At 47.8% G+C, this 27,046-nt stretch overlaps 2 protein-coding genes across 13 annotated transcripts in view; one reads left to right on the plus strand and one right to left on the minus strand.

Annotated features, from left to right (window-relative positions):
- Positions 1-18,557, plus strand: part of GRHL2 (grainyhead like transcription factor 2) — a 107,674-nt gene extending 89,117 nt beyond the window's left edge. For both annotated transcript variants that reach the window (XM_081816319.1, XM_081816320.1), the window contains exons 12-14: positions 1,095-1,180; positions 13,492-13,556; positions 15,647-18,557. In XM_081816319.1, the coding sequence (XP_081672445.1) occupies positions 1,095-1,180; positions 13,492-13,556; positions 15,647-15,761 (266 nt within the window). In that variant the 3' untranslated portion in view covers positions 15,762-18,557. The remainder of the gene's footprint in view (positions 1-1,094; positions 1,181-13,491; positions 13,557-15,646) is intronic.
- Positions 18,558-23,154: 4,597 nt separating this feature from the next.
- NCALD (neurocalcin delta) overlaps positions 23,155-27,046 on the minus strand; it is a 366,474-nt gene continuing 362,582 nt past the window's right edge. For all 11 annotated transcript variants that reach the window (XM_081816325.1, XM_081816330.1, XM_081816327.1 and 8 more), the window contains one exon: positions 23,155-25,773. In XM_081816325.1, coding sequence (XP_081672451.1) covers positions 25,676-25,773 — 98 coding nt within the window. In that variant the 3' untranslated portion in view covers positions 23,155-25,675. The remainder of the gene's footprint in view (positions 25,774-27,046) is intronic.

The raw sequence follows: 27,046 nt of genomic DNA on the forward strand, positions 1-27,046 counted from the left end.
AGTTCTTTCTGGGAGCTAAGCCTCCGGGCAGTTGCTGTAAGGAAGGGTGTCCCCTGAGAGTGTCTTCTCCTCTGTGATGGTGTCTGGGGTCACTTACCATCTCCCCTAGTCTGTGCATGATCAACTTGAGACTGTTACGTTACAGAGAAATGAGCACAAAGCCGCATTCACCTTCACTGAGGGCACTAGAACCACGACAGGTGCTTCCTAATGGCATCCGCTGATGGAGGAGCGGTACTTGCTGTGTGCTGGGCACGGTGCTAAGCGCCCCACGTGGATGCTATTCATTTAACCCCCACAGCAACCCCGTGAGGTAGATGATATTATTATCCCCGTTGTCCAGGGAAGACCAGCGCTTGGAGAGGTGTAAGGAAGCAGAGCCCCACAGCAGGCTGAGCTGGGGTCAAAGCCAGGCCTGTTGTACTCCAGGTCCATAGCTTCTCCCTCACGCCTCTGACATGCCCCGGCTCCCTCCGGGCCTATGCACTGGTCGGTCTGTCGCCTGGAGTTGTGCTCCCTGTCCTCTCTCCCCACCTCCCCAGCTCTGTGAAAAGCTCAGGCCCCTGTAAGCACTCTTTCGTGTCTTTCCTTCCGAACTCGTCCAACCCCATCTGGCTGTCTGCTTATTTGAGGAATGCCTGCCTCTCTAAGGGACGACGAATTCCTTAAGGTCAGACCATGTCTTAATTCACTGCTGCAACCTCAGCTTCTGGCACACAGCCTGATGGGTATTTGGCAATATTTGTTGAATGATCAAATGAATAAACAGAAGACGGAGGCCGCAAAAAGAGATGTCCTAAAGAGATGATGGACCCACCTTGAGAAATTCCAATGTGAACAGTGTGGGAAAGCATCACAGTGCATTAAGTGTGACTCACTTGTCCGTTTACTCCCTCGAAGGGCCCCTTAGCCCCTGGCTGCAGGTCAGCTGTGGAGGTGCGGCAGTCACCCTCGTAGGGGTCGTCTGGGTCATCGGGGGTCCGCGACCTCATAGATACTGTCAGCCTCTGACGCGTGTGTGACAGGAAGCAGCCTGGCAGCGGTGGTGGCCGTGTGGGCTCCTCAGTCACGCCTCCCCTCTGCTTCTCTTTCAGTGCTGCTGTACGTGCGGAAGGAGACGGACGATGTGTTCGACGCTTTGATGTTGAAATCCCCCACTGTGAAGGGCCTGATGGAAGCGGTAAGCAGCTGACCCTTTCAGCCTCCAGGAAACCTGCCTCTGTTCTCCTGAGCTGGAGTCCGTGCCTTAACATGCAGCCTTCGAGATGGCTCTGGAATGAGCTTTATAAAGAAAAAGAAAAACAGATTTATGGGAACACTGATCTCCACACCATCCTGGCTTATTAGCATTCAAGGAGAAGGAAACTTTGAAAAACTGCCAATTCCCTGTCAGTTTACGGTTAATCAGAGTAAGATGCCATAGAGAAGGTTCATCTGAGTTTCCATTTGTCTCTTTGTGTGAAACCAAATTAGATACGTTTAACTTCCAAATATGCACAGAACAGAAACAATTAGGAAGTATCTTGCTAGCTGTGATAGTGTAATCCAAAATAAAAATATGACGTCTTTCGGTTAAGAAGCATTCACGTACACATGGCCATTGCTGGGCTACAGTATTTAAGTAAGACTCGGAACTTCCACCCTCACTTCCCATCCCCAGTTAGTCTAGCATCGGGGAGCCTGGGCTCAGGAAAAGTTATCTGATATTTTATCCATATGTTATCCATCCGAATAGGACTTTAATATGACTCTATTTTGACGATTTCTCCCTCCCACTTTTTTTTTTTTTTTGGTACAACTATGTAGAAGATTTGGGTAGGTTATGGCGATGGAGACAATAGGACAGTCCACAGTCACTTGTGGGTCTGCAAAACTGCGACATTGGAACAGTATCTTGGGTTTTGTGGGGCAAAATATTACAATGTATAGGATAGGACTAGAAGTGGAATCATACAATATGTGGTCTTTTGTGGTTGGTTTCTCTCACTGAGCATAATGTTTCAAACACGGTGTGGTATAATCAGTACTTCATTCTGTTTTATCGCTGAATAATAGTTCATTGCATGGATATACCACGTTCTGTTTTTCCAGATTTGTCGGGTGATCGACATTTAGGGTTTTTCCACCCTCTGAGTGTTGTGAATAATGCTGCTGTGAACACGTACAAGTTTTTCTTTGAACCCTTGTTTTCAGCCTGTACTCCACCACAGCAGAGTCGAGCTTTTGATCTCTCTTAGGGGAACTAATTAACACCTTCCTTGCTTTGCTTGGCTGTGGCTGTGGGGGAGAGTGGTGCACGGTATCCTTTGACCTTGTAGGCCGGGGAGAAATCAGGTTTGCTCTGGGCAGATGCCTTGGGGCAATTCTGACTTTATCTCCCCTTTGTTAAACCTGGAAAGAAAAGGTTTTACTGATGCACCAACACAAGCTATCTCCTTGCTTCTTGAGTGGGTCATATGGGCAAGCAGGGCCGCAGACGCTCCTTCCGGATTCTCAGGTGACTTGGTCTGCTGGTGAGCTCCAAAGGAATGACATCAGCAGCCCTTGCAATTTGGGGGTGGCCGCCAAGGACAACGGGTTCTATTTAAGTGAAGACTTGAGCACACCATGAAGTAAGAAGGCAGGACACTGTAGTTGTACGCTAGGTTTCTTTGGGGCCTGGGTGGGGTAAGAAATGGCTATCTCCAAGGCATGCGTTCTCAGAGGACCAGCGCCTCACTAGTGTGTGGCATTTTACCACACTTACCAACACGCACGTGGAGATTCAGCGTAGCCTTGTGAGCCAGCATATGGGCTTTGGGCTCAGAAACCCACATGTAGATCGCCAAGCTCTTACTAGCTGGGCAAGCTACTTAACCTCTTCTTCATCCTTCAGATGAAAATCATAATAGTACCTACCTCACAGGATTGCTGTGGGGATGAAATGAGACACCACACATAGAACTCCCTGTCTGGTTCCTAAGTACCCGATAAAGGTTAGTTTTTGTTACCAAATCAGAGCTAGCAAAGATCGTGGGACCACTTCCTCCTTTTCCTCAGATTTTGGATTTCTCAAATAATCAGCTACTTCATAGATACGGTCTAAAAGATGGAAAGCTTTTTTGGTTCGTGATTCCATTCTGTAATTTTCCACTAACCTGGCATTTTGGTGGAGGCATGGAACTGTGGAAATGGCGCAGGTAACTGGGTCAGAAACTCTGGAGGTTGTGTGGGAGTTCCCCTTCTCAAGCCTAGAGACAGAAAGCTGCTCCCAAGGAATGATCTTTATGCCCCACAGTCCAAAACCCCACATTAAGCAAAACTTCCAAAGGAGAAAGCAGTGTGACTCTGGTCTCTATGCTTTGTTCAGCTCTTAATTTTAAAATAACATCATTCTGTGTGTGTGTGTGTGTTGGGGTGGGGGGTTATATTTTTTTTAACAACTTAAAACTACATACAAAAAAATCCTAACTTTTAAGAAAATCTGTTTAATCAAGAGACATTATACTTGACTTCAAGCCATCACTTTGAACCCTGTCAGTGGTTGAAAGTGGCTTTCTTTTTTCTTTCTTTTAAGATTTTATGTGTCAGAGAGAGAGCACAAGCAGGGAGAGTGGCAGGCAGAGGGAGAAGCAGGCTTCTTGCTGAGCAAGGAGCCTGATGCGGGACTCGATCCCAGGACTCTGGGATCATGACCTGAGCCGAAGGCAGATGCCTAACTGACTGAGCCACCCAGGTGTCCCGAAAGTGGCTTTCTATAAAAGCACAGTCCCCCACTCATTGTGGACCCAGCAGATACTGTGGGCCTAGGATGTTGCTTCTCTAAGTGGGGGATTCCACTGGATTCTCCTAGGGTACTTTTCTGTGATGCCATCCCGGAACCCTACACCTGACCTTCAGAATCAGGCTCTCTGTGGTGGGCCCAGGAATCAGCATTGGTAGCAAACTCCCTGGTTGACCTGAAACCACACTAAAGTTTGGGAGCCACTGCCTGGTGTGTACATTGGCTGGGAACTGATATTAGGGTCAGATTCTGCCTTAAGGTCCTATGTGCATATTCACTCCAAATGAATCATCCCCCTCATTATCCTCTTTTGGGGCCAGAGTTCTTGCAAAAGTGGATTTGAGCAGGGGAGTGGCCCTGCAGGCTATTTCATGCGCGTAGACCCACCTCTGTGGATTTGGGGAATTGGCCTGGGTCTAGGATACCTCCTTCATCCTCCATCGAAGGTGTGGGAAGACCACATCCTTTCTTTATTGAGGAAGGTGCTCACAGTCTTCCAGGGAGAGCAGACCTCACAACTCCAAATGTAAAAGTGTGTCTTGTGCAAAGTAAGTGTGTGTCTTGCAGTTTTTGAAATAGGAACACCTGCTTCATATCAGTATTCACATTGTCTTATTCCCCTTGTGAACTAGTCTTTGAAAGGTTGGCTGTGCATCACCTTCCGCAGCTGTAAAATGGAGTCATCGAGAACATAAATGAGTTAGCGCAAGCATGCAGGAGCTTTATCTGAGCAGGTGATGGCAATGACAATGAGGAGAAGGCTGCTGCTCCTGCAGCAGGAAGACTCGGGTTGCTTTCTATTGGAGAACCTTCTCTTATTTCTGCTGTTAACCTCAAATCCCCTATCCTCAGCCAAGCATTATTTAGATGTAGAAGAAACCCTGTCCTGGGAGATAAAGAGTCCCCCCCAAAAAGTTCTGCATTTTTTTTCTTTTTTAAAAAAATAATTATTGGCAACCAGTGGTGCAGTGTTGATTGATCACAGACAGACTAGAACAGCATTGCCACCCTTCCTTCAGATGGGAGGTCTGAGTCTGGCAGACTCACTCACTGAGCAGTTTGGGGATGGTGACGGTGCTCCTCCAGCCTACACAGATTTCCTAGAGTCTGTTAAGTCAGGTCACTCAACAGGATGGAGTCATTCTGTTATCTAGAAAGTGGGTTGTTTTTGTGCTCAGCAGACATTGTAGTCTCCCTTGAGATGATATGACTGGGTTTGCCTTGAAAGGGTCACATGTCCCCCCAGAAGCTCAGACACGGCAGCATGCACAGGAAAGAATGGGTTGGCGAGCGTGATTGAGCTCCAGTCACAACTGTGGAGTCTCGAACCTGACACTCTCAATCCTCAGTTTCCTTCCTCACAAAATGTGGACCATGCCAACTTTGAGGAATTGTTTTATTTGTACTCTCCTTGACCTCTCACTATCTTAGAAGGAACTCTTGACCACAACAAAGAGGAATGGAATTATTGGGTCACTTTGCTACAGGACTGGATAATTCTTCTTCTTTTACTGGTCCTGAACCTCCCACACCTTCATTTCACATGCCACATAATCATTATCCATACAGAGGTAGACACTTGATAGAAAAAGAAAAACGGTTCTCTGTCAGCAGATGTTAATGAATGTTCCCATACTTGGTATCATTTGGATAAAGTAGACTTTCTCTTTCCATCTGCATGTTTGATATCATGTCAACCAAGCCACTTATGTAACCTTGATAATTCACTTTGGCTTCTTGATTCGTATAGTTGGGTTTTATTTATTTTTTAAAGAATTTATTTATGTTGAGAGAGCACAAGCGAGAGGGGCAGAGGGAGGAGAGAGAATGTCAAGTAGACTCTGGGCTGCGCGCAGAACCTAATGCAGGGCTCGATCTCACAACCCTGAGATCACAACCTGAGCCGAAACCAATAGTTGGACACTTAGCAGACTGCACCACCCCTATAATTAGGTTTTAAACTTGATTACAGACAAGGATTTGGTGATGATGATGATGGTAGTGGAGGTGACATGAGTTTTCAAAGTTTTTTTGACTTTTCTAAGTGATTTTACCTAGTAATCCTACACATGAATCTTCAGCTGCTGTAGCCTCCTTCTAGTCCCTGAACCCCCAAGGTTTACTCATACCTCAAGGCCTTTGCCCCTGTTGCTTCTTCTGCCAGGAGTGTTTTTCCTCCATGTGGAGAAGGCTCACTCTCTTATTTCCCTCTGGCCTCTGCTCACATGGCCCTTGCCGAGATGGGCCTTGCCGTACCACCTACAGAAACGGCATCTCTATCATCGTTCCCTTGCCATGCTTTGTTTTATTTCATAGCACTGATCACCACTTGGCATATTTAACCATTGCTAGACATTTATTTTTTTTCTCCTCGCCAGTAGAGTGTAGAGCTCATGAGCACAGGGAGTTGGTGTCTTCTGTGTATCCCCAGATCCTTGAGCATAAATATTTGACTGAACCGAGCACCTGCTGTATACACGCCACCATGCTGAGTGCTGCAGGCAGCACGATTTCACATGCATTGCTTCATTTGATCTTTACAATACCCCTGTGAACTTGGCAATGCAAGTATCATCATCACCATCCTACAGAGGCAGAGACTGAGGCCCAGGAAGGGGGTCTCCCAAGGTCTGATAGCTCCACAGAGCAGTGGAGCCAACTTAAGCCCTCAAGCAGTTTAAGTCCAATGAGAAAGATGTCCACATATGAAAAGTTATTTCAAGAAGAATAAACTTTCCAGATCACTGCTCACCACAACTGAAGGAAAGAAGAGAGGCAACAAAAAAACCATCAGGCAAGAAGTAGTATGTGTAGGGGTTGATCCCACACAGTCAGGGTTCAAATCCTGGCTGTGACACTTTGTGTGATGTGACTTTGGGCAAGGTACTTGACCTCTTTGTACCCCAGTTTCATCATTTCTGAAATGAGGATAATAATAACGTGGGATATTATTACTAGGATAATGATAAAATGACATCTAAGGTTGTTGTGATGATTAACTGAGTTCATACACATGGCATTTAAAAGTAGCACATAGAAATTCTCTATACATAGATGGTAGGTAGGTACATACATATGTACATACACAGGAGGTGACTATAAGCACTATGGGGTAGGGAGGCAGATTGAGACTCCTCCAAGCCAAAGGGTAGAGATGGTCTCTGTTGGTGCAGCTAGCTGATGCACACAAGGGAAAATTTTGCTCACGGGCTCGGTAGCACCCTCTTCAGTTCAACTGAGTTGTTCATGCATGGAGTAAAGGCCATTACTCCCTGATTCTCTTGACAGGTCAAATGCAGCCACTGATGATGTGTTTGCAAGCAAGAGTCCCCTCCTTCTTAAATGTGTGTCTTAGAGCCTACACTGAACTGTTTATAACTCCAAATAAAAGTCACTGGCTTCCAGAGTAGGCTGTTCTGCTGAGTGTCTCTAGACAAGGCAGACTGAGTCCTACACTGGTGAAAACCAGTGGGAGTCTCTGAGTTCTGCCTGTCACATACCTGAGGTGTCTGGGCAAAGAGAATGCTTCACAAAATTAAAGTCTAAAAAGTTACAGATCATCAGACAACCAATAACACATTGATGAGATAAGTCTAAGAACCTAGTATCCTCCTGGATGTAAAGGAAGTCTTGGGTCTTTAAAAATATCAATAATGGGTTTTAAAAATTATGAAAGTGGATTATCATTTCAGATAAATTGAAAAGCAGAAATTAAAAAGCAAGCACTCCTACTAACTCCCCCATTTGAGAAAACTATGACGCGGGCACGTATTTTCTGTGCATAGAAAGGAGGGTTTATGGGTGATATCGTCCAGGTCCCAGGAGGAAGGAATCCTTCTGTAACCCACTGACAGATGGCCAGCCTCTTCCACATGAAACCCTGCAGAGTCTCACTTCTTCCCAGGGTTCTGAATTTGGCAAAGCACACTTCCTCGCCTGGCATGGAGGCGGAGGACGCCGTGTCACTGTGGCCTGGTACCAAGCTGCCTCTGGCTTTGTCTTCGACAGTTGCATGGAGGGCACAGTTTTGCCCTTCAGCCTCACATATGCCCATTTTCTCTGAGCGTTCAGAGTCTGAAACCAGACTGCCAGATTGTTCCCTTTCCAATCTGTCGCTGCCACTTACTAGCAGGTACGTTATTTAATGACTGTAAATTCCAGTTGCCTCACCTGAGAAACAGGGCTCATAAAAGGACCTATTCCCCTGTAATGATGGGAGGGTGGAGTAAGTTCTTAGATGCAGAGTGTTCTGTGCCTCTACGATGGGCACTCAGTAAGCACTCCGGAAACGCTAGCCGCCGCCGCCACTACTCCCAGGAGACCCTGGTCCGACCGGAAGTGTGCAGGGTTTATGCAGGTTGCCCGGCTCTGGCTGGGCAGTTATCAATTGATGTGTGAGCCGAGGTAGTTTTCATGCTTTGGGACACTGAAAAGACAGAATCAGAATCACTTTTCTTTCAGAAGAGGGGAACCTACAGATAGGAGTCTGGTGATGTTGGGTAGAAAAATGTCCCTATTTTATTTTAAAAAGAAGTTCTGAATGACACCCACCAAAGTTAAAAAAAACCCAACTCTTTTAGGCCAAGCAAGTCAGAATAATTAGGTACAAGTAACACGTAGCCCAGGACTCCAGGCAGACAGCGAGTTCTTAGGTACAGAATGTTTATCAAGGATTCTTCCTTTTTTGTGCCATGCATGTCTTTAGTAGTGTGATGAAGTCTATGGGCGCTTTTCTGAATAATGTTTTTCAGTGTACAAAATAAAAAACATAGGATTACAAAGGAAACCAATTATGTTGATAACATTTCCGTCATAATAAAAAATATTTGTGATCTGGGAATACACGTGCTCCTTTTTCATGCATCTGTAGGCGGGACTAATAACTACTGTACTTCCAAAGGGTGAAGGATGCATGTGATTGATATTTCGAGATACCTGCGGTAATTCTACTATGACATGAAAATACCTGTGATTTCCATTGGTAACAAAACACAGGCACTGCTAACATTACTGTATGTTCGTAACTGAAGGGAAGGCTAAATTAAAGCTGAGGGTTAGTGAAAATAAAGAGGTCCGCTTTCCCCACCCAAGTTCATGTGCCTACTCTTCAGGCATCTGCAGACCCCGGGTTAAGAAGCTCTGGCTTAGACCAGCCAGGAAGTGCTGAGGAAGTGGCAGCTCCAGAAATGAAGCCCAGGAGAGTTGCCCTTCCAGCATTCGTTCTGTGCACCAGCTCTGTTAATGGGGTGGTTTTAGAACCCCAGGGAGGGGGGAAGGAGGTGAGCTCACTCCTGACGAATGGCCGTGGACACCTCCGTCCTCCTTCCTGCATCCCTTCAGCAAGGCTCCGGGTGCAGAACCAGCTCACGTCAGCATTTCTCTTTTGATTTGCACGTACAGGTGTGGACACACTGGGAGACCAGACAAATAGTGTAAGTTGTAAGTACCAGGCTTGGGAAGGAGGGAGAAAGGAAGTAGAAATTCTCCCAAAGGGAAACGGTAGTGAACTTGGGGAGGGCTGACATCGGTGTCAATCCTACATTATTCAGAGCATCTCACCTGATTTGGAAATAGCATCAAGATGTTCAAAGAAACTTACTCGTCTTAGAGTTTATTTAGATAGATATAACATAGTGTCTTCCCAAACAGTTGCTGAAGAAATTTGGGTTTCTGAGGAAGGGATGGGGAGCTGTTGTGCAGCCAGGTTCTGTAGGAATGCAGTAGCCCCCCTTATTCCTGGTCTCCCTTGCAACAGTTTTACTTACCTCCGGTCAAATACAGTCCAGAAGCAGATAGCCTAATGCCATGTCACAGTGCCTGCATCACTCATGTCATTTCATTTTGTCACATAGGCATTTTATCATCGCACATCATTACAAAAAGAAGAGTACAGTATAGTAAGCTATTTTGAGAGAGACCACATTCACGTAACTTTTATTACAGTACAATTTTTAATACAGTAATAATTGTTCTATTTTATTATTAGTTATTAATCTCTTACTGTGCCTAATTTATAAATTAATCTTTATCATAGGTATGTATGTGTAGGGGAAAACATGGTATATAGAGGGTTTGGTATTATCTGAGGTTTCGGGCATCCATCGGGGGTCTTGGAATGTAGCCCCCACGGATAAGGAGGGACTGCTGTACTTCCAAAATATAAGCATTTCTGGAAATCTTAAATTCTGTATTTGTAATTTTATTGAATGCTGATGTAATTTGGCTTATCTTTGCGGTCCAACACATGATAGATTCTCCTTAGGAGATGTTAGTGTGTATGCGTGTATGTGTGTGATGTATAAAATATTAAATCTAGTATATCGATTATATTCAACTGTTTTTATTTGTCTTGGATTTGTCCAATTCTGAAAGAGGTATGCTGAAGTCTCCCATCCTAATTGTTATTTCAAGTTGGCCCTTCATCTGTAATTTGTGCTGTGCTGTTGGATGCATACGCTGTTAGGATTGCTATTCTTTTTCACCTTGTGCTTTTTATCATTACATAATATCCATTCTGACCTCATCAACCTTAACTCTTGCCTTGTCTCCCATGACTCTCCTCACTCCCACTCTCCTTCTGCTTATGTGTGTTTGGGATGGGCCTCCAGCCCACGCCTCTTTATTCATTGCATCCTGTTAAGTGTTTCTCTGCTAAACATCCAGCTTGTTCTTTCTTTCTCATCCTTCTTTTAACTTTTCTTTTTTTACCCACTCTGACACTCTGACTTCCAATGGAAAAATGCAGTTCAGTGGAAAAATGCAGTTCATCTCATTTGGTATAATGACTGATAGACTTGATTTTCTTCCTTCCATATTACTTTTTCTTTATTAGTGATTTTACTCTGCATTTTCCGCTTATTTTCTCTTAAGTTTGGCAGCTATGTTATTCTCTACTTTTCCTAAATTATTTCAGTCCCTCCTCCTTATTTCTCTGTGATTTGAAAATAAAATTCCAGTTATTTTTCTCACCAACACTCTAGCTCCCCCACCCTCCCTGAGATGAGGTTTTGGAGCTTTGGTTTCTCCCTTCTCCCTCTAGCCTGAGTGTGTGGGGGTGCTCACCCCGCTGTCCCCACAAACGCCCAACCTCTCGGTGTTGCTGGGATAGTGGATAGTGCTCTCACGCTAGCAAACAATGAGATTTCCCCCTTCATCATCTCCTTTTTACTTGGAAAATCTTTAGCACTTACTTCACATCCCCACTCCGTCTATGTAAACACACACACAGCTAGATATAGATATATAACTGTATGTCTTTAGTTATATATATATATATAAATCAATATAATAGAAAGAGATATATGTAGAGAGAGGGTAAATGTAGAGTTTCTATTCATTTAAAAATTTATTTATGGCACAACGCTGGTTGCCTGTTGTCTTCCCCCTTTGCCTGGCTGAAGTCTCCCTTCTGATGCATTTTCTATGTAATGTTCTTCTGTGGGATATTTGGGTGAAATTCTCTCTGAACCCTTGCATTTCCTTGATAACATTTTTTTCAGCCTGGGGCATAGCAATCCTGGTGTACAGGATTCTTGGGGTTAAGTCCTTTTTTCAGTTGCCTGAAGGGGTTACCCCACTATCCTTTGGTTTCTGGGGTTGCAGATGAGAAGACTGGAAGCCATTTTTATTCTTCTGGGCTGTGTAACTTGTTCTGGGAGGTTCCAGAATCTTTTTATTACCCTTTGGAGATCTGGCTCTTTTCAGAATGGCCAGATGCATGAGTATTTCCACATTGATCTCTCCTGGAATTCAGGACACCCCTCTTGTCCAAAAACATGGGCCTTTCTTCCATTATTTGTTTAATTATTTCCTCTTCTGCATCTGTTCCTTTTTCTCTATCTGGGAGTCTGGGGAGTCACACCTCATAGGGCCTGTGTTTGTTCTTCAAATCTCTCTTTTCTCTTCTGTTTTCCCAATCTTTCATTCCATTCATGAGTTCCTCTATGCTGTCTGTCTCTGCTCTGCACTTTGAAATTGGTTTTCTAATGGATCTTTCCGAAAACTATTGGTTTGCTGTATTGACCACCAATCCTTCAGTTCATTTACTGAACTTTAAAATGTTTTTAGTTCAATAAGCATATCTTTAGACCGGATTTTGCACGTGTGTGCCATCTTCATAAGTGGTCTTTTATGTTCTGTTCAAATGAATGCCTTCCACGCAAGTGCTGTCAATTTCCTTTGCTGCTCCCAGGCCACGTTATTTCACATACTGCGCTCATTGCCCTCAGCTGTGGCAGGGCGGCGGCCGGGGGGGGCGGGTGTCTGTGTGTGTGGTCCCGTCGGTGATGGAGCAGTGATGTGGGGCAGGCGGGCCACTGCTTCCCCAGGCTCCTGTTGCCCTCTCACCCTGGCCCACCTGTTCTACTCCTCTGGGCTTATTCTCAGGGTAGGGAGTCCTTCCTGTGCAGGAGGAGAAATAAGGGATGGGAATCTACGGTTCTCGTGGGATAAGCCCTTCCGGGGATCCAGAGCTGCCCTGCATGTGCTCTAGGGCTCTTCAGCCTCTTTTTGGAGCCCCTGCTCCACTGCCCAGTCGTCCCTGTCTCAGACCCCACCTGCCCCAGCCGGTTGTGAGCCCCACCAGCCTCTGGGCTCAGAAGAGGCGGGCGGATTGGATTCGGGACGGAGAAAGCATGAAAGGCATTTAGGGTAGCCTTTCTAGAATTCATCTCCAAACTCTGATGACTTTTTATAAAAGTGAATCACAATCATTGTAAGAGGGGGAGAAAACAGCACAGAATGGTACAAAGTAGAAAGTGAAAGGATCTCCTAGTTTCTTTCCATTCTTCCAGGGTGGCCACTGTTAATAGCTTGCCAGGTCCTTCACATAGGCTCTATTTCCTTACATACTTATTTCTTAAAAAGTACAAATGGGGTCACACTATATGTACCGTTGGGCGGTTGGTTAGTTTTTTTTCCCCTCAGTGTGTTAAGGACTTTTTTTTCCCCCCATATAGACTTGCCACATTTTTTAAATGACTGTATGGCTTTCAACTGTGAAAATGACAAAACATGCTTAACAAATGGTTGTTATACACAGTTTTCTCTATTATGAACAGTGATGCCCCTGTCTTCAGCTTTCAATGGTGGATTTTACTCTATTGGTATTTGTAATTCTCTGTTGTTTTATCAACCTTTTGGCCTTTTTTCTTCAGGTTTCATATCTTTGTGGGAATGATCTTCCTTCCTTGAAGATGATACCAATACAAAGAACTTAAACTTTTATGGTTTCAGCTTTCACATGTAAATCTTTGATCTGAAATTTATTTTGATGTAAGAAGTGGTTGGGGTGCCTGGTTAGCTGTTGGTAGAGCATGCGACTCTTGATCTTGGGGTCGTGAGTTTGAGCCCTACATTGGGTGTAGAGCTCACTAAAAAAGAAAAAAAGAAAGGAAGTGGAGAAGGGCTTCAGCTTAACTTGTTGAATGTTTTTTCAATATGGCTACTTATTTAATCCAACATCTCAGTTAGAGTCCATCTTTTACTGCTGATCTGACATGACACCTTCATCATAGATTAAATTGCCACATGGCTTAATCTTTTGTTGAATGATTTAAGGTTTGTCCGAGGGAGAGTCTCGCACCTGGGCATATTGGGAGCCTGACTCCTGAGTGAAGGATACTGACACCCAGGAGAATTTCCAAGAGAGTGAAACTGGAGCTTTCCCTCCTGCCTCTGCTTGGCTTCCCCTTCCATGCTCACCTGCCTTTCTGTTACTGGTGTTACAGATATCTGAGAAGTATGGGCTGCCTGTGGAGAAGATCACAAAGCTTTACAAGAAAAGCAAAAAAGGGTAAGAAAGAAACTTTAACTGACTTCGAAATCAGATCAGTCTACATGGTGCCTTTAACAAAAAAGATGGTGCCTACCTTTTGTTAGTTCTGTTGTCCACCTTTTATAGAAATTGTGTGTCATCCTTACAAAGGATTGCTGAGCCGCTTGCAAATTGAAGGCATTTTGAAGATCTTAGTAAGAGAGGGAGGGAAGGAGACAGTGCATTGTCACGATGCTGGCTGAGACGTCCCATTCCAAGGACAGGATGAGCCGGTGGAATATAAGGGTCCAGAAGTGGTGAGGACACTGGGGAGAGAGGGGCAAAGTCACCCCTCTGCAGAGAACTGGGTTTATAAAGAATCACATGCTGCTCTTGGGATTGGTTTCAGGATGACACAGTAAGAACAGGAAGCGTTCAGGGTGAAGAGAATTTTTCTGAGGGAATTATTAACCAAATGATCTAAATGATCATTGGACCTGCTTGTTCTCAGTGTTAAGAACAATACCTCGGGCACCTGGGTGGCTCAGTTGGTTAAGCGACTGCCTTCGGCTCAGGTCATGATCCTGGAGTCCCGGGATCGAGTCCCGCATCGGGCTCCCTGCTCAGTGGGGGGTCTGCTTCTCCCTCTGACCCTCTTCCCTCTTGTGCTGTCTCTCATTCTCTCTCTCAAATAAATAAAATCTTAAAAAAAAAAAAAAAGAACAATACCTCATTTATTGGGGGTGCAGTAGGTTCTGGGCCCCCTGCAAGTGCTTCGTGGGCGCTGTGCTGTTCCCCCTCACACTGCCGGTTCTAAGAGTAGAGGCTGTAGGAGCCGGATTTCATTCCAGGAGCGTTTCCACTGAGTCAGCTTCTGGAGCTACTTTCCTAGAAAATGCAGAAAATGGGTCTTTAAACTCTTCTCTGAGCCTCTTGTCATAAAGGAAATTGATCTATCTGAGATGCCCAGGCTTTCTGAGTGGTAGATTGGGAGTCAAATGGGAAACCTTTCCCTCTGGGGCCCTTGTTGGCAGGCTCACTTAAATGCATATTACAATTTTCTCCACGGCCCATGCAATAGGCTGAGTGAATAGCTTTGATGGTGAGATTTGGGTGGTGTCTCAGGGTCTGACTGCTGAGCTGAAATCCTCAGTGCAGACATGCATGTTGATGGTGATAACGTTTCACTTCCATCGAGCACCGTGTTGGGCCCTATACTAAATATATTACTCCTTACAACAACTCTAGGGCAGGGTTGTTTTTCTTATTTTTGCAGAAGAATAAACTGAGGCTCTAAAAGGCTAAGAAACTTGTCAGACAACACATAGCTGTCAAATGGTCAGTTCTTCAATGGCAAGCTGAGATCTGTCTGATTTCCAAATCAGGAACAGAGCCTGGAAGTTGTTGATTCTCTTAAAACTAAATCCACTTGGATAGTTGACCAAGGAGCAGGTCACATATGGTGAAGTGCGAGCTTCAGAGTGAGGCAAAGCAGTTTCCAATCTAGCTCAGCCATGAATCAGCTGGATGAACCTGGGGACCTGATTTTACTTCCCTGCGCTCAGTTTTCTCATTTGCAAAGTGGCAATGGTCACGCCTACCTTCAAGGCTGCTGGGAAGATTAAAGACAAGGTCTCGGAAGCACCAAAACAAATTACATGCTTGGCAAAGGGTAGCCACACTTCTTGATTTTCCTTTTTCTCCATCTATGGAGTACTTTTTAAAGTGCATTTTCAGGAGGCACTATGGTTTAATGAGAACAGTTAGGGACCTGCTTAGGCCCTGGCTCTATCAAGAGCTACCTCTGTGATTTCAGGCTCACCTCTCTGGGCCCCAGTTTACCAATCTATAAAGCAAGGGAGAATGATCTCTGAAGACCCGTTTAATAAGGAGTCACGAGGTTAGTTCTGACAAATCGAGACTTTGTTTTCCTCAAACTAGTTTCTGGGGAAAGAAAATATGATGAGGGTCTTCTTTTCCTGCCTTACCTCCTCTCTCCTCCATCCTTCCCAGCCTCCCTTGCCAAAGAATGGCTAAGGGAACCCGCACCCAGCCTGGAGTCTGCCCTTGCGCCCCGCTCCTTGTTGATGGCATCTTTGTTTCTTACCCCCCACCCCACTCCCTGGCAGCATCTTGGTGAACATGGACGACAACATCATTGAGCACTACTCGAATGAGGACACCTTCATTCTCAACATGGAGAGCATGGTGGAAGGCTTCAAGATCACACTCATGGAAATCTGAGCCCTGCTCTCGGCCTCCCCTCGGCAGGGGCCCTGGGTGCCTTCCTTCCCAGTAGAGACGGAGACCCCGGCCTGGAACCCAGGCACCCACCTCCCCCACCTCACAACCACTGTTACAGACTGTGCTGGGAGCCGGGTGAGACACGGAGCCCATTCCTTACCAGTGTGTTTGGCCCATCCACTGACTCCTACTGGAGCCGAAGCCTGAGCCCCTCAGGAAGGTGTGCTGGGCCGGTGAGACATTTATTTATTGTCCACCTGGTTCTGGAGCCCGGGGTCCAGGCCCGCTAGGACGCTGCAGGACACTGCTGGCCCCAGATGAGACCATCCAGAGCCCTCCCCTTCCAAGGGAAACACAGCCAATCCACTCGCTCCGAAGAGCCTGAGCACGTCTGGGTCCTTCTGCTTCACCTCCGCCTCTCCTGAGTGGCTGGACCAAACGGGCTCTGCCGCTGCGGTAGTCTGCGGGGGGCCGGAGGTGGACGCCGCTTCCTGGTCAGAAAGCTGCAGGTCGCCCCGGGGAAGGCCATCTTGCTAAGCACCTCCCGGGGTTTCCAGCGAGTGGCCCCCGGGCCTTGTACAGGAAGACGTTCCGCTCCGCTGTAATTAGTAACCCAGAAGGTATGCCTGGCAATCCTGTACATAGTGTTTATAATATGGCAATAATATATTTTACCTGTAGTACGTGGGCATGTTTACTGCCGCTGGCCTTGGGGAGACACGGAGCCGGGACTCCGCCTCTGTGCTGTGCAGGAGGCGCCCCGGGTAGGGAAGTGGCCTCCGGGGCGCCGGGAAGGACGCTCGGAGGGGAGGGGGGGGGCGCTTGTCTCGCGCTGATGCCCGGCCTGGCCCTGGCGGAGGTCAGAGTGCCGCGGGGAGCTTGGCGGAGAGCCTGCGGGGCGCTGTGCTGGGGCCCGCTGCAGAACTCCTTGGTGATCATGAGGGCCTGGCCCCTGTGGAATGCCTCACGGTTTACAAGTGCATCCTTCACTTCAAGTGGCTCCCCTAGAAGCCGACCGCAGCCCTGCGAGCCGTGCCGGCAGCTTAGCTCCGGATCCACAGGCCGGCGCTGCTTCCCGCGGCCGCCTCTGCTCCGGGCTGCCGGGTTGGGGTGCCGAGGGCTGGGGGAGCGCCCCCAGAGCGCTCTGGCTCTTCTGCAGGCAGCCTCCCGAGGAGGACTGGGAGGGAGAAGGTCCCGTCCTCCCGCACATGCCTTGGGAGACCAAGAGGAGAAAAAACGCTTCCCTAAACCATCACGGAATGATGAGGCGTCCTGGGCTGCTGTCCTCTTTGAAGGGACAGGTAGGTGGTCTTGGGCTTTGCATTCACCCTCGTGGGCTGAAGCACCAGCCTTTTGGTAGCCAGACGTGTCCTCCACCCAAGGTCCTGCACTGGGACAGGTTCTATGTATGGGCCTCGATTTGTTTGCGAAGCACTTTGATGTCTTACCTGGGGGGCTCTCTCTCCAAGGCCTCCCTGCCTCCCACCCCGTCTGGCCCTGAGGCCCAGAGCAGGACGGAAGGGCTGTTTTCAGCCCAGCTGTCTCTCCTTGAGGCTGCAGAGGATTTGAATGGGACGGAGAGCAGGGGCCGCACCTAGGGAGATACGGGGTGGTGGTGAGGGGGCATCTTTCTGTGTGTCTTCTGGACACCTTACCCCTTCCCGTGGTGCCAAAGGTTTGCATCCTGGATTCAGTTCTGCTCCAGCCTGTTCCCTCCTCCCCCACTCTGACTGCCATGCCCTGGACCAGCAGCTTGGGGACCCTCCTGGGTACTGACACGGCTGTGTTCTATGATGGACACATTCGGTGTTGGAAATAGGTGATGTACTATGCACTACCCGTGCTCCTTGCCTCAGGGGTGGGCTCAAACATGATTGGCAGACGAAATGGCAAATACTGTTGGGCTGGGGCATAGACTCCAGAGCTGGGAAAAGGTAAAATTTTGGGCAGTCTGACACAGGTTACGCTACCCTTCTTTCTCTAGGCTCTGTGGGAAAATGTTTGCCTGTCCTGCCCTAGGCCGAGAGTGACTCAGAGATGCTTTGCATTTGTTTCCGGCCCTTGAACAACCACTGGGGTGACCCTTACCCACCAGAACCAAGACTGAGGCCAGTGCCACTGAAGGGTGGTGCAGAGCATCACCTGCCATCTGATCTGCCCCCCCCACCTGTCCCCTCAGCATTCTCAGAGTGCCCGTGGCTTAGCGTGGATGTGTCCTCCACCGTGAACATCAGCAGAGCTTCAGTGAGCACAATTTTCTGAGCAGAAACACTCTAGAAAGATAGGAAAAACTGCCTCCTCTTTTGTCCCTCAAATTAATCACACTCAAATAAATATGCTTTTAAAAAAAATCCATGTAAGATGAGGGAGATGTAAAACAAGTATTTTTCATATATATACACCCAAGTTGCTTAGACTTAACAGGTGTTTGGAAATTGGGACCAACAGAAAAATGCAGTCAGATGTCATCTTGGACTTGGATCCTAAAAGACTAAGCCCAGAAACTTAGGAAGCGTGAAATGAATCAAACATTTATTTTCCTTCTTATTTAAAATTAGGAAAGTGCAACAGAAACAGAGGGTTTGTGCCAAATTCTGTGAACGGCCCTTTCTTAAAAACAAGCAAGGGAGATTGATAGATGGACAATTTGCTCTCGTGTTTTTTTAAAAAAAGGCAAATGTAACTTAATAGTTTTGTAAATGGGAGAGGGGGAATCTATAAACTATAAATACAGTTATTTTATTTTTTGTACATTTTTAAGAAGAAAAAAATAAATATTCATAACGTCAGAGTAAATGACAGTGTCTGGTGCTTTCTGTGAGGTGGGTATTGGGGCTTTTCGCCTTGCCGGAAGGAAGCTTCAGTGTGGCCTTGGGAAGATTCTAGGCTCCCCCTGGGCACCTTCGGGTCCTAGGCTTCAACACAGCAGGCGTGTCCTCTTCCTGTGGACTGGTTGTGTTCCGCCCAAGGTTACACGAGAAGAGACCTAAAGAAATCAAGAGGCCTTCGGTGTGACGGTGATGGGCCACCAGGGTGGTTATTCTTGGCCAACTCAGGGCAGGGAGTAGGTTCTGTCCACATGCTTTTACCTTCCTCACTCCCAATTCACTCACCCCCACTTGAGTTATCACAAGAACATTCTGGCTCTTTAGTTCATCTGTACCAGCCTCTACAGACACTGAAACCACATGGCTAAAACTCCAATCATATCATGACAGGCTTTTGCCCCACTGCCTCCCCACTGAGCCACCCTGCTCTTCAGCCACCATCCACCAGAGAGCCTCTCCGCTCCAGCAAGCAGCATCTCACACTGTCTGTCCATGTCCACAGCTTTCGAATCTTGGCTAAAAATTTGCCTCGAGAAAGTCTTCTCTGACAACTTCAACCCCGATGGTACCCCCAGTGGCACTCCCAGCAGCTTCTATGCCTGGACCAGGGCAGGGAAGAGGAGGCTGGGGGAGGAGCTGATAGAGGAGGATTCCGGAGGGATCATGGGATTCGCAATGGGCCACAAGGCCTTTTTGCCATGATCCATGTTCCACAGCCTTCATGGGCAGTCGAGTGGACCTACAGGCCTGAGTAGGTCCTGCAGAGGATGCAGCCGGTCTCCACATCTGCCCTGAGGTAGTCCCTCCCTTGGCCCGTGGCAGCCAAGGCACTTCTGTTCAGTGAACTCTGCTGGCCATGTGTGCCACCCTACCCCCCACCTCCCGGTGCGGGACTCAGGTCAGGTAGATGAGGATGACCAGTTGTCAGAGCCACAGGGTCCAGCCCTGGCTCTTGCCTTCCATTCTCTGTGCTAATTCAGTTCACTTACTGTGGTCCAGGCATTGTGCCCCAGGCTGGGGACAAAGAGACAGTGATGTAAGTGCAAAGTGAAGGTGGCCTGGCATCATTAGCACAATAATAAGGGCTCACCCTGGGAGAGCCAGGGCTCTGTCATCACCCCAGTTCTAAGGCACACAACCCCTCCTACCCTTAACCCTTCTAGTATGACATGAGAAATCACCAATGGGAATCTCACTTTGGGAAGGCCACCTACTCGAGTGTCTGAGCCCATATATCTGAGTGTCATTGGGAATGGGGGAGGGGATGGTCACTGTGTCAGTTCAGGTTCTCTAAGAAGCAGAAGCCAAGATAGGATTAGACATTCAAGAGATTTATTGGGGGAATTCATGTGAATGATAAAGGGGAAATGAGCAGGGGGAGACAGGGAGAGCATGTGGACTAACCCCTCCGAAAGGAAGGAAGGAAGGACGGAAGGAAGGAAGCTTGGGCAGGAGGAGCCTCACACTGCCTCAGCCAGGTCCTGCAGAGAGTCCTGGAGCGAAGGTCACCTGCAGAAGAATCCCATGTGGGGCAAGAATGGCTCAATTCTAATACCCCCACCACGTGCAGTCACTGACTGCGAGCAGCCCGAGAGAGCATGGTCTCGGAGTAAATGCTGAGGTGGCCCCAAAGATTGCAGCTGGAGCTTTTCAATCAGCTAGCTGTGCTTCCAGCAGCAGGGTCTCAAAAGGGAAGATCTGAAGAGCCCCTTTTAGTGACCACAGCCAACCCCTTCTAAAAGGTCTCCAATAGAAATTCACTGGGGCTCTACTCTTAAAAGTGAACATTCCCTGAATGGGTTTTCTGGTCTACCACCTTAGGCTGTTACACCTTTTGTCCTCAGGGTCCTTCATCCCTATACTTTTCTGAGCTCTGCTAAAGGGGTGCATGGGTTAATTTTGGAGACTGGAATTCTAGGAAACACAGTGGGTGAGGGGGGCTCTGATCAGCCAGAAGCAGCAAAAGAGAAGGGGATATTGAAAGGGCACTAAAGGCAAACGTTACCAGCTTGTTTCCTGTGTAGCAAATACCTCTCATGCACCACTCAGGAAAGAACATGATTTCTGCTCTGCTGTAGACAGAGATGTAGATTACTTGGTGATTGTATTCAGGATGCTAGACAAAACTTACCAGCTGAACTGTGAGCTTGGTCTCCTACTTCTTTGCTAATAACTCCTACCCACCCCCAACATACACACACCTCCAAGACTATAGCACTTGGTATTGTGCTGGGTCACCATTGAACACTCTGCGAGCACAGTAAAGTGGTTAAATACTGGTATTGGAAAGATACATTTTCTGAGTCTGTCCATCTGTCTGTCTACATGTGTATGAGGAACTGGTAGCAACTGTGAGTATCTAATAAGGGTCGGCAGGCTGAGCTGCCCAGAATTTTGAAGTATTTTGACCATCCCTTCTGGAGAACTCTTAAAATGCCATCTATTTCCTGGAATAGTGCTGAGAAAAGAAGCCATGAAATAAGCCTCTCTAAGGCCCTTACCCCCTCTGAGGTGCCCTAGGGGCTTAGCTCCACGCTGTGGAATGTTCTCCGAATGACCATTGTTTGTAAGCCCAGGGATGTCTGGGACCATGCATGGCACATTCGCATCCAGTGCAGCAAATATCCAGGACCTATCTAAGTCATGGTCAGCGTCCAAGCATAGAGAACCCTGTTTGAAATGAATATACCATCGGTTATACCCTTGGCCTGAACATCTTTTCACTATGCAACAACCTTTCTATTTAGGTGGATTTAGCTGATATTCTACTGCCTCGGAAAATACAAGTCTCAATGTTCTTGTTTCTTCAGCCACCTCAAAAAACAAAATTTTTCTTTTTTTTTTTTTAAAGATTTTATTTATTTGACAGAGAGAGATAGCGAGAGCAGGAACACAAGCAGGGGGAGCGGGAGAGGGAGAAGCAGGCTTCCCGCCGAGCAGGGAGCCCGATGTGGGGCTCGATCCCAGGACCCCGGGATCATGACCTGAGCCGAAGGCAGGCGCTCAACGACTGAGCCACCCAGGTACCCCAAAAAACAAAATTTCAACAGAGTGCTGGGCATACCCAAGCCAAGGGAGGCATGTGTGAAGTATCTCCATTTCTTCCAAAGACAGTTCTCATGATCTCTCTACCTCGACTTAGGGGAACACTCAGATTCCTCTGGTTCCACCAGTGTGCCCCCTCCATGCCTGCACTAGGCTGTGAGGGGATCCAGGTGGGTTGGGTATTAAGACAATGCCCTGAAAATAGGAGCCTCAGTGTGGGAAATTTGCTAGAAATTGCCAGGTTGGCCTCCAACAGGTGCGGGAGTGCAGGCTCCTGATCAGGTGGGCGGCTGCCGGCCACCTCACCAGCGGTGCCATGAACGACAGCGTGGTGGTCACGTTCAGTGCTTGTGAGTAGCCATTGGTGGTCCATGGGGACAAACTGTGACGTAAAGACAGAACCCCCGCAGGCCAACTCACTTCCTACAGGAGGTCTGGTTGGCCCCCAAGTCACCAACTATAGCTGACCCTCAGTCCCTTTTTCCTAGATTAATGGAATTCGGTGCTGGAGGTAGGGCCAAACAACAAAAAACAACAACAAAAAAACAAGCCTCATCTGAATTTGCTTTGAGGGTGTGGAGTCTGCATCATGTCATGTTTTCTATTGACTCTTCTCCAGACGGAGAGGGTGAGACAGGGGAAGAGGATGTTCGTTTGTCACTGAAGAGGAAGTCGCCTTCCATTGCACCTAATGTTTGGATTAGAGTTTGCAGCTCCAGTTGTGAGGAAGGAGGCGAGGGCAGAAGAAAGTGAAGGCCAAGAAGTACATGAGTGGAGAGAAGAAAGAAAGCCCATGCGCAGACCAAGGATGCTTTCGGACAGGGCTTTGGGCTCAGCACCTGCCACCCCCCCGCCCCCCGCCCCAGCTCCTGTGTCTTTAGGGCAGAAGCCACACCTGGCGGCGGGGGAGGGGGGCAGTATAGGCACCTGGACCCTCAGGCAGATTCAGCTGGGGCAGCAGTTTAGGCCAAGGACCCTCATGTCCCAAACAATCACATGAAACAATCAGTGTGCTTGAATGCCAAGCTCGAGCGACATGAAGTCATGATATGGGGGCCACTCCATATGATGGGATCTGTAAATATATGCACTTGATCCTTGAACAGCATGGGTTTGAACTACACGGGTGCACTTACGTGCAGATTTTTTTCAATAAATACAGGACAGTACTGTATCTGTATTTTCTCTTCCTTGTGACTTTCTTAATAACATTTTCTTGTCTCTGGCTTACTTTATTGTAAGAATAGTGTATAATACATATAACATACAAAATAGACATTAATCGACTGTTTATGTTATCAGTAAGGCTTCTGGTCAACAGTAGGCTATTGGGAGTTAAATTCTGTGGATTTTTGACTGCACAGGGTGTCTGCACCCCAAGCCCTCTCATTGTTCAAGGGTCAATTGTATATTATTAAATCCATTTGTGGAAAGGGTCCCCTGGGACATACAGAAGGGATGGAACAGCACCCTCAGCACCCCTTCCCCACCCTAAGCAAGAGTATGACTCTGTATCCTCCTTCAAGTCATAAGCCACTTTATTCCAGTCCCTTGAACATCACAGACTGGCTTGATTTCAGACAGAACAGACTCCACTTCCAGAGGTCCCGCATCACAGCAATGACAATGAACAGCCCATCAAAGGAATGACCTAAACCTTTAGTCATTCAGCCTTCTGAGTGCTGCAGAGTCCCTTGGCCAAATTTAAGTGCACTGGATTAGACATACAAAGCCCTTCCTGGAAAGGAGTAGAAGGAAAACACAACCATCAAGAAAATACAGACAGGGTCAATGGCAGGCCAGGACAAGACTATTTGCATACATCCCAGGCATGTCAGCATTCATTAGCCAGGCGTCTGGCTCTGTTTTCTCTCCTAAACATCTGGAGCCCCTCTTCCTTGCTCCTCACTCCAGCTCTCAGTTCTAGGGAACTGGGTGAGTCTGGCTCATCAAGGTGTCCTGACCGAGGGTAGAGCTTAGGCGGGCTTGCCCAAACATTAACTGACTCCCCTTCTAAGGGGAACTGAAAGGGGGAATTAGGTCATCAGTCCAGAGCAGTGGGATGCACCTCCTGAACATCACTCACTGTGCCCTCCGCCTCTTAGTTTAATTCCCTAGTTTTCAAACCCAGATCTTACCACTTGGCCCAGAGAAGGAATTTGGCAAGTCTCAGGATAGACCCACTGTGAGGAATGGACACTCAGAGGAAGATGAAGATGATTTTACCATGTCTAGGTCTCCTAATTTCATCCTGCAAAGTTAGTTCATTTTGGTCAACCATACAAATTCAGATTTTTGCTACCAGTTAAAAGGGACTCAAGTAATACAGAAGAATCTGGAGTTAGAATGGGCTCAGCATCATCTTCCTCATAGTTCTGTTTGTCTTTCTGTGGGTCATGGTCTACAGAAAGTAGTTTGGCTGCAGATAAACCCACTCGGGACCTCTCTGCCTCCTCCCGGAGCAGATCCTCCCCATCTATGTCCTTGAGTGTTTGGACTTCCCCAGGCCTACTACTTGTGAAAATATGACTGACTTACTTGTGATCAGCAATTTTTACTCTTAACTTGCAATTCCAATTAGTGTGTGTGAGGTCACCAGACCAAAGAGTGACTCAAATTTGCACTGTCACTTTTGAAAACAGAAATTGGCATTCAAAGAACATGATGATGCAAAATACTTTTGGATTCCCCACAGTGGGCCCTGGAAAGCACAAACGCCCTTGGCCATCCCTTCTTCACAATGAGTCAGCTCACTGCCCAATCTTGGACTCTTTGAAGGGCCACCAGGGGCATGAAAAGGTCAACATTGCAGATACAGCTCCCTAACCATAATGTGGATCAAACCAAAGGGAAGTCTCAAGAATTTGTGTGTGTGTGTGTGTGTGTGTGTGTGTGTTTCGGGTCGACAGAATATTAATCTACTCAGAAAAACACCGTACCTCCAATCTAATACCATCGAGCCGCTGGTGCTCCAATGGACATGTCCCACTTAAACCTGCCCTACTTCTGTTCTGCAGGCACTACCACTCTGGAAATGCATTCAGAATTAAGGTTGCGCCCTAGTCATGGTGACTTTGTACTTCTCTGGAATATATAAAATATACCTGTTGATTGGTGCATTTGTGCAAAGACAGATACAACTTTAAAACAAGACATAGACATTCATTATAGTTGGCTTACTTCACATTAAGCTACTAAAAACAGTCTTCTATAATAAGATTGTATTAGTGCTCACTAAACATGCATTTCATTTAAACAAGGCAAAACACTTAATTTGGTCTGCAATACCCAATATTTTATATACAGCACTCTTTTTTTTTTTAATCACAATAGGCAACAAGATGGGTCTGGTTTTGTTATATAAGTTACCATTTGTGTTTAATTTCCAAAGAAACTCAGCTTAGCTCAACTAGTGTAAACGTGTGAAGAAACAGCTGAGCCATCTTTTCCTCTTCTCTATGAATTTACCTTGAAATGTTCACAGCTTAGACACTACAGCCCGCTGGGGAAGAGGGGGGAGTGGAGGCCTCCAGGCGCTTTCACAGCCTGGCCCCACAGGGTCCCTTGTCCTTGGGAAGCCGGCACCAGGCGCCATCACCCCGGGGGCTGCCCGTGTGGCTCCAGACCCAGCTGGGGAGTTTTGTTTTTCAAACAGGCCCCTGGAAGCTGGCCACAGAATCCCGGGACTGGCTTGCTTTCCCTTCTCTTGCCTCCCCGAGTCTTCGGTTTGAGAACAGAGACATTGGAATCAGAAGAAAAACAACAGTAAGAACGATGGAAACTCAAGGAACAAGGAACATCACAAAGTCTGCATGACAGCGCGTCCATGCTCTCCACAAGCGCGTTGGGGCTCTGGGCATCCCCCGGACAAAGGAAGCCGAAGGCGTCACGGAGGAAGGTGCGTCTGACCGCACGGGGGCGGGGGGGGGACAGCGTCACCATCAATATTGATCGGCAAAAAAAAAAAAAAAAAAAAAATTTGTTAAAACGAAAAGGTGGAAAGGGGACGCAAGCAGCTCTACGATCCGTGGGGCGCGGGGCTCAGAACTGGCCCGCGCTGCTGGGGTCACACTGCAGGAGGCGCACTATGGACGGGTCGCTCTTGGCCCCTCGGATGAACTCCTCCAGGGACAGTTTTCCTAGAAAGCAAGAGGACAGGTGAGAGGGGCTGGTGGCAGCTGCAGGGACGTGCGCTCGTCCCCCCGCACCCCCCCCACCCCGTCCCCCCACCTCGCCCCAGGAGGGCGTGGGCGGTTCTCACTGGGTGTTTGTACAACAGATAGCTGGCCTTTGCCTTTTTAAGAGAGCAGACTGCACTCCTGGCGCTCCAAGGCCGTCACAGGGTTCCCGGTGTCCCCAGAGCCTTCTGGCCTCCTTGGGGTAGCCTTAGTTTTGCTGCAAGAGTCCCTCTCTCTCCCTGCATGTGAGCAGAGGGGCCCGCACAGATACCTGGGGGGAGGACAACATGGGAGGGGCTGCCCCTCCATGCAAAGTAAGGAGAAGAAAGGGGTGTGTGCACGAGGCAGAGGGGAGTCCTCGGGTCCCCGGGGTCAATCAGAACAGGCTGGAGGAGGGAGACATGACCCCCTGGGATCCCACTTTTATCCGTGTGTCCCTTTCCTTCCTGAGTAAGCTGGAATATGTATGGATTTCTCTTCTGGAAGGTCAGTCCGTCATATAGTTGGGGAGGGCAAAGCTTCTCCTCCCTTCCTGGTGCTTCCAGAAGGTCCCATCCTTGGGGGGGAGCAGCTGGGCCTGCTCTAGATAGAAGCTCCCAGAGAGGACTTGCCTCCAAGGGCCCATCCAAGGATGTCCCTGCCCGCCGGGCTCCCTGCTGCTGTGGGGCTTGTCTGCAGGCCCTCGGGCTCTCACACTAGGTTTCCTCCCTCCCACAAACTCCATCCTCGACCTCAGTGATTGCTCCCTTATTTCTCAACTGATTCCAGACCCAGACAGGAGGGGCGCCACCCACTGAAGCCCTCATCACCCACCACTGGGAGACATCAACAAATATGTCTTCCCCTTCACCACAACCCCCTCCCCCAGCACCGAGTTCTTATTTGACCAAATCTACTTTAGCTACAAGAAGGAGAAGGGTGGGCTTTTATCTATTTATTTTTAACAGAGAGCAGGCCACGTCTAGGCTTTGTGTCCTGGCTATTTCTCGAGAGCTGTGGCCTGCTCGGGCAGTGGTTGAAACGGTGATGACTTCTCAGGTCTGAAAGGCTGGCTCCAGGGAGGGAGGGCGGATGGAAGTGGCCACTTGAACACTTGGGGGTCTCCCCAAGGTGAGCGCTGGGAACCTCGGCCTGCAGCAGCGGGGCAAGCCCTGCATTCTTCCTCGGTGGCTGGGTCTCTTGGGTCAGCTCCCCTGTGTGCGTCTGAGTAGACTCCAGGGCTGATTTGCCTGTG

This window comes from Leptonychotes weddellii, chromosome 4 (genome assembly GCF_054177405.1).
Source record: "Leptonychotes weddellii isolate Sample4059 chromosome 4, ASM5417740v2, whole genome shotgun sequence".
NCBI classification, from domain to species: Eukaryota; Metazoa; Chordata; class Mammalia; order Carnivora; family Phocidae; genus Leptonychotes; species Leptonychotes weddellii.